This window comes from Oncorhynchus tshawytscha, linkage group LG16 (assembly GCF_018296145.1).
Source record: "Oncorhynchus tshawytscha isolate Ot180627B linkage group LG16, Otsh_v2.0, whole genome shotgun sequence".
In the NCBI taxonomy this organism is placed as follows: domain Eukaryota; kingdom Metazoa; phylum Chordata; class Actinopteri; order Salmoniformes; family Salmonidae; genus Oncorhynchus; species Oncorhynchus tshawytscha.
Window position 1 is genome coordinate 78,428,550 of NC_056444.1, and position 7,994 is coordinate 78,436,543.

Consider the following 7,994-nt stretch of genomic DNA (forward strand, 5'->3'; position numbering starts at 1 on the left):
AGAATGGAATGCAATACAGTATAATAGCTGAAGAAAAGAATGGACTGCAATACAGTATAACAGCTGAAGAAAGGAATGGACTGCAATACAGTATGAGAGCTGAAGAAAGGAATGGAATGCAATACAGTATAACAGCTGAAGAAAGGAATGGACTGCAATACAGTATGAGAGCTGAAGAAAGGAATGGAATGCAATACAGTATAACAGCTGAAGAAAGGAATGGACTGCAATACAGTATAATAGCTGAAGAAAGGAATGGAATGCAATACAGTATAACAGCTGAAGAAAAGAATGGAATGCAATACAGTATAATAGCTGAAGAAAAGAATGGACTGCAATACAGTATAACAGCTGAAGAAAGGAATGGAATGCAATACAGTATAATAGCTGAAGAAAGGAATGGAATGCAATACAGTATAACAGCTGAAGAAAGGAATGGAATGCAATACAGTATAATAGCTGAAGAAAGAATGGAATGCAATACAGTATAATAGCTGAAGAAAGGAATGGAATGCAATACAGTATAACAGCTGAAGAAAAGAATGGAATGCAATACAGTATAATAGCTGAAGAAAGGAATGGAATGCAATGCAGTATAATAGCTGAAGAAAGGAATGGAATGCAATACAGTATAAGAGCTGAAGAAAGGAATGGAATGCAATACAGTATAACAGCTGAAGAAAGGAATGGACTGCAATACAGTATGAGAGCTGAAGAAAGGAATGGAATGCAATACAGTATAACAGCTGAAGAAAGGAATGGAATGCAATACAGTATAACAGCTGAAGAAAGGAATGGAATGCAATACAGTATAATAGCTGAAGAAAGGAATGGAATGCAATACAGTATAAGAGCTGAAGAAATGAATGGAATGCAATACAGTATACTAGCTGAAGAAAGAATGGAATGCAATACAGTATAACAGCTGAAGAAAGGAATGGAATGCAATACAGTATAATAGCTGAAGAAAGGAATGGACTGCAATACAGTATGAGAGCTGAAGAAAGGAATGGACTGCAATACAGTATGAGAGCTGAAGAAAGGAATGGACTGCAATACAGTATAATAGCTGAAGAAAGGAATGGACTGCAATACAGTATGAGAGCTGAAGAAAGGAATGGAATGCAATACAGTATAATAGCTGAAGAAAGGAATGGACTGCAATACAGTATGAGAGCTGAAGAAAGGAATGGACTGCAATACAGTATGAGAGCTGAAGAAAGGCTTGTGTGCAGGTGAGAAGTTGTTTGTTTAGGTGCTGTGCACATCGCCCTCAATGCGTATCTGCTCTACTACCACTGGATGATTCTCTGTCTCCTTCCTTTTCAGTTTTACCAGCATTATCTCAGTACTCACTTCATATCGACTGAGACTATGTATGAAACCCATGTTGGGAGAAACTTTTACAAGAATTTGAGAGTGCAGGAATAAAGACGTGAAACTCACACAACAAAATAAGTTTTCAGTAAAAACACATTTAATTGTTTGGTAGCAAAAACAGCACCTCAGACAACGGTGGGAAGCTTCTTTGGGGTCCAACAGAACACAACCGGGAAGACATGCACTACTATCTAGCATAGCAGACATTTTAGACAGGTTGACCAAGAACACTGGTGCTGCACTGTCAACATTCACACCCACTCTGAGCAACGCTTGTCATGGACAGAACACATTATCATCCATGTCATGCCACTGAACTCAGAGAATGGCCCTCTTTACAGTTATCAGGGTTGCAGAGGTTTGGACAGAATGTTCTACAAGTTGCAACTTCATTTTTTGCTAATTTCCTGCAAGCATTTAGTTTTAGTACAGAATTAGAAAAGGCATAAGACATACAGTATGAACAAGAAAAATATTCTGTGGTCCCCTTAAAATCTTTGGTTGGATTAAAACTGTTTATTGCTTAACAGCCACATTTATATTTGTGCTCATGTAACATTGTTTGCCTTTGACTTTAATTGTTACACTGTAGTGGAATGGTGATCAAGAGAGTAGACAAGAGGGCATTATCCAGCCGCTCAATCATCAACCACTTCGGAGGACTCGGAGACAACTTTTCCGTCCTTGGTCTCGATCATCTTGATGACGACACTCTTCTTGTTCTGGGTGGTGACGTTGGAGGTGCTGCCGCCACCGTAGCCGCTACCGGAGCTGTAGTTGCTGCCACTGTATCCACCGCCGTATCCACTGCCGTATCCACCACCGAAACCACCGCCGAAACCACTGGAGTAGCCACTGCTGTAGGTGCTGTTAGCACTCTCCATAGGGAAGGAGTTGTAGCTTGCTGTAAGGTGACACAGAGAGAGACAGCTGGTGACTACAGGTTGGCTTAACATGAATATCATGGATGTTTTTAAATGCACCACGAAACAGAAGGTGAAAAACACTGGGTTTTATTTTGATAAATGTGTCTGCTAAATGGTGTGAGGAAGGCATGTACTTACAGCTCTGTTTGGAGATGTTGATGGACTGAATACCAGTTGCTATCCTGGTTGTGAAAAGAAGACAAATTGAAAATGTTAGTTTCTGGTAATATACAGTATTTTCATTGCTATATAATACTGTACTTTCAAGCTGACGTGTACTATTTTCATGGTTATATCTCACCTGTCCTCCTCTCCCTCCAGCAGCTTCCTGTAGGTGGCGATCTCAATGTCCAGGGCCAGTTTGACGTTCATCAGCTCCTGGTATTCTCTGATCTGCCGGGCCATGTCCTGCTTGGCTCTCTGGAGGGCATCCTCCAGGTCCCTGATGCGGAGCTTGGCGTCCTTCACCGCCATCTCCCCGCGCTCCTCAGCCTCGGCGATCTGGTTCTCCAGGTTGGCACGCTAACACAAGACAAAGACACGGCATGTCATCATTTCTGCATATAATCAAATTGTTAATGCCTTTGGAAAATAGTATATTCTCTCAACATCACGTGAGTCTACATGCCACAAATCTAACACTTAAGATAAGATTGTACTTTATTAGCACTGAGAGTCTTGGTTGTGTACCTGTCCCTTGACGGAGTCGATCTCAGACTGCAGTCTCTGGATCATACGGTTCAGATCAGCGATCTCTGTCTTGGTGGATCGCAGGTCATCTCCATATCTGGTGGCAGATGTCTGCATCTCCTCATACTAAACATCCAACAGGAAGAAAGAAGAGGGTTCGTTAGTGATTCATGGTCGGTGTGGAAAACACGTGACTTTACATCAACCTTTTCAGTGTACTGAAAGGCTATTAGCAGCCCTGAACATAGATGCCAAAGGGAGAAACCATGTTTATCTACTATAGAGGAGCCCATTACTATACCTTGCTCTTGTACCATGTCTCGGCCTCAGCCCGGCTCTTGTTGGCGATGTCCTCATACTGGGCACGTACTTCAGCCACGATGGAGTCCATGTCCAGGTTACGGCTGTTGTCCATCTCAACCACCACTGAGGTGTCCTTGATCTGGCCCTGCAACTCACGCAGCTCCTGGAGAGAGAGAAGGAGAGAGAGAGAGACCATCAAACACTTGGCCTATTACAGACAAGACTTTCAGACTTCAGTCTACCCCAGAGATGAAAAACCAACCAGATTGATTCCAGCAGTTTGACTTCAAAGTCAAAATGCCTGACAGATGTCAGTAAAACTGCAGATCCAGCATGAGAGAGAGACCCATTCCAGTGTATACAACAAACAACACCATATGCCATAACTCAATAACTAAATAAATAAAAGAAAAAAACAAATCCAGGCGGTTGTTGGAAGCTGCCAAAAACACATCTGTTTATAATGAATGAGTGTCTAATTAAGGACTGAAGAGTCAAAAATATCATAGTAAATAAGATCCGAAGAGTCAATAATATCATCCTAATTAAGATCCGAAGAGTCAATAATATCCTAGTAATTAAGATCTGAAGAGTCAATAATATCCTAGTAATTAAGATCCGAAGAGTCAATAATAATTGCCTAGCAGATTAGGTTAGGTAGATAGATAGAGTCAGATACATTATATAAGGTTATGGCTTGAGGTATTTGTTTTGAACTCAACTGTTATGGAGTAATGTAAACAGGAAGTAGCTAAGTGATGAGCTCAGTGCCATACCTCCTCATAGATCTGCCTCAGGAAGTTGATTTCATCTGTTAGGCTCTCCAACTTAGCCTCCAGCTCAACCTTGTTCATGTAAGCCTCGTCCACATCCTGAGAGGAACATCCACAATCCATATGTTAACAAGATGACAACCAAACAAAGCCAGAAAAACTGATGGGATAAAAACTTAAGTAGCTAACCTTCTTGATCAGCACAAAGTCGTTTTCACACTCGGTGCGCTTGTTGATCTCATCTTCATACCTGGGGAGAAGATTGTGAGCAATGTTAGCTTTTAGTTCAGATATGAATATATTCAACATTTGATTTTATATATTTCAATGTTATAATTGTAACTATTTATTATTATGGTATAGTAATAGAGTTAATATACCGTTTTCACACTAGGGGGCATGAATGCTACGTTCACAACAACTATGCCTCTGGGAATCATTTTCTACTCTGCACTCTTCAATCTGGGCGGAGATTGTGAGGTGTTTCTTTATTTTGTGCAATTTCCCCCTGAGGACACAGACTGCTAATGTGCTCATATCATTTGTCAGGACTGACAGATTGGTGCACTGGTGTGTGTTCCGTTGCCGTGATGCAACAATCTGTGTAAGCGAAGCTGAAAGACATCCAGTCATCTAAACGACTTTCACCTCCAGTCAAGTAAAATCTAATGTTTCCTCCAGGACATGCCAGTTCAGTGTAGTAATCACTACGATGTGAAGAGAATGGACTATAGTTGGGTGTTGTCCATCTATAGTACTGAGATTACACAATACTGGTGTGTCCTGTGTTACTGATTAAATCAAAAACTCCCTCTACTAGCAGGCTTTCCCTGATCCTTTACTGCACCCCTCCAATGGTACTATATCCTGGCCAGGCAGAGGCCCAAGCAAAGTCTTTTCTGAAAATGTGTCTGACGACATCTGTTAATTAAAGACAGAGACATGAATAGCGAACTCACTTGTTCTTGAAGTCCTCCACCAGGCCCTGCATGTTGTGCAGGTCAGCCTCAAGCTTCATCTTGTCGTTGCCCAGGCCGTCCAGTTGTCTGCGCAGGTTGGAGATGTAAGCCTCGAACATGGCGTCGATGTTGGAGCGGGTGGTGGTCTGTCCCTGGAGGAGGTTCCACTTGGTCTCCAGCATCTTGTTCTGCTGTTCCAGGAAGCGTACCTGTGTGTTGTGTAAGAGGGGGTAGATGTTGATTCATTTGATAAGCACATTGATCACCAGTTTATCAAATTATCACAATTTATTGTTCCATTTCTGGACTTTTCTCTGTTCTCCCATAAAAGGGCACCATAAAAGGAACATCGATGGTGGGTTAATATGACTCATCCATGACTATCCTCATGTCATCCTCATGTGAACTTTCTAATCCTCTGATGGAGAAATTAGGGTGTTTATTGTTTAAATTAGTGTTTGGAGCTTGTGGGGACGGATGTTTTGAGGATAGACCTAGAAAACAATTTTTCCAAGGAAGGTATGATGTGCATCCTGACAGGAGGCAGAGGGGGAGATGGAAAGAGCTGGGGATAGAGTTATTTAGACCTCCTTCATGTTTTTCCTGTTTTAAAAGGGCGCGGTCGGGAGGTGGGGCGACCGCCCGCCTGAGAGAGAATTGAGAGGAACGTGACAAAGCAATCCAACCAACTAGAAGGTAAATATTTAACTGCAGTATACAGGTAGTTGTAATGGGGGAGGGGGAGAGCATGTTGGCTCATCTATAATAGGGGGATAAAATAAATAAATAGATGGCTGTCAGTGGACATTGCTCCTGACTGAGCCTCAGGAATGATCATAAAATGGCTGCCTCAACTGCAATTAGATTAGAGTCAATACTTAGAAATAAGTAGGAAAGGGAATTGTTTACACAAGATTAAAAAGGAGGGGCCATCTGCAAACTATTATCTATTCCCTTTAGAAACATACAGTGGTAAAACCCCTTTCTGATTCGTTTTGTTCCGTGGTATGTAACCAATCCACTGGTGTTAGCCAGCTGCTCTTTTTAAATATGAACCCAGTGGTGCAGGCTAAAGCATATGGGACAGATAAGTCAGTAGAGAAGCTATTAAGAAAACGGCCCCCAGGCATCAATTAAACTAAAGCAATATGAAACATTGCTATCACTTTTAAATGTTATGTATTGATGTTTGACCGTGTTCCGATGTTGCCCTCCATGTTTTCGTATAGACTACCCTTTCATTGAATTTCATTCCATTGTTCCAAGACTTGTTAAGAATATTAAAAGTATGTAAACGTAACAATGGTGGTGATGATAAAATGGTCCTGTCTGTGTTCCAGGAGTTTGACCTTTTTTGGAGTGTCCAGCAGGGCAGGGGCGGGCCACACCCCTCCGCAGGGGCAGGCTACGCCCCTACGCAGGGGCAGTCCACACCCCTCCGCAGGGGTAGGGCAGGCAGCCATTCCCAAGGTAAACCAGATCACTAGCTACTCTAACCAGAGACAGACACACCCTTCTGTAGAAACTCTCTACCCCACCCCACCCCACCCTGCTGCACTTCTGTTTTCATCATATAAAAGGACAATTACTGCAAAACCATTAGATGTGAATTCTTCAGACCCCAGAGAATAGTAGCACAAGCAGTTTGCTTGACTGCGTTCAGTCTCAGACAAGTCAAGGTTTTCTTCCCTTTTCCAAGCTGATGAGTTTGCTTGTGCGTGTAATTCAACCAAACACACTGTAACAGATCTCCCACGGCGTGTACCAGCATTTCACAACGCAGACTTTTCTATAGATATTCTCCACTGTTCCACGTTCATTACACAACAGACACCTCAGCATTGTAATAGCTAATAGAGATTGATTCATAAAATCCCACAGATTGTCTGTACTCTGTACTTCCCTTTTTCATTCAAAGTCTAAAGTTTTATAGCAGTTTAAGCTCATGGCAAAGTACATTGTCAGAGATATTGATAGACACAGATAGAAATACAGACAGACGGATAGACAGGGACAGGTTACCAGGGCTGACCTTATCAATGAAGGAGGCGAAGCGGTTGTTGAGGCCTTTGATCTGTTCTTTCTCATTGGTGCGGACGATCTGGATGTTGGGGTCGATCTCCAGGTTGAGGGGGGCTAGCAGGCTCTTGTTCACCTGGACAGCTGTGATGGGGGCATGAACGCCACCACCCATACCCATACCCATCCCCATCCCCAGGCCCATGCCACCTCCATAGGCAGTTGAGCTGGAGATGTAACTGCCGCCTCCACCACCGGCCCCGAACCCACCTCCCATGCCCCTGTTGGCCCCTCCATAGGAGCTACGGGCGCTGTAGCTCTGGCGAGAGGCCCCCTGGCTGGGTCCAGAGTAGGACATGCTGCTGAAGCTGCGAGGGGCTGCCCCAGAGGAAGAGGACTTGACGGTGTAGCTGGTAGTTTTCCTGACCGACATCCTGGCTGGTCTTGAGCGGTTGGTGAGTGAAGGACACTGAGGGGCGAGACAGAGTGGCAGGCAGGCTTGTCTGGAGTGCTGGGGAAACCCAAGTGGATAGACAGAGAATGAGTTACAGCACTGGTTTTAAGAGCCTTCCCGGTGGGAGGGGCCAAAGGGCTAACTCTCATTGGGCAGGCCTCTGGGTGAAGGGAGAAGAGGGAGGAGTAGTACAGTGTAACAGAATACTTTTAGTTTCTGACCAAATTATTACCTGGCATTTGAACCCTGTTTGGAAAAACATGGTGGGGGTAGGGCATAAGGGACCTGTTGGAGTGCTAAAGCCTGAGGTGAAATATGATAACTGCTGGTTATACAAACTGTCATGTAGTTGAACAGGATCACCACTCTACATAGCTTTACATAGTCAAATGTGTTCCAAGACAAGGGATTAGAAGCTTGCCAGTAAACCTCATGGAATATAGGTCAGGTGCAAAGCAGAACTGTTGCTCACTGTGCTGCTCTTTAATTC

The 7,994-nt window shown here is 43.4% G+C and overlaps 1 protein-coding gene across 1 annotated transcript; it reads right to left on the reverse strand.

The window, feature by feature from the left end:
* Positions 1 to 1,455: 1,455 nt before the first annotated feature.
* Positions 1,456 to 7,597, reverse strand: LOC112235073 (keratin, type II cytoskeletal 8). The gene is made up of 9 exons (XM_024403468.2): positions 7,064 to 7,597; positions 5,032 to 5,240; positions 4,262 to 4,322; positions 4,076 to 4,171; positions 3,298 to 3,462; positions 2,997 to 3,122; positions 2,608 to 2,828; positions 2,445 to 2,488; positions 1,456 to 2,284 (listed from the first exon to the last, which is right to left on the reverse strand). The coding sequence occupies exons 1-9, from the start codon at positions 7,481 to 7,483 to the stop codon at positions 2,019 to 2,021; spliced, it is 1,608 nt and encodes a 535-aa protein (XP_024259236.1). The 5' UTR covers positions 7,484 to 7,597; the 3' UTR covers positions 1,456 to 2,018.
* Positions 7,598 to 7,994: the final 397 nt, after the last annotated feature.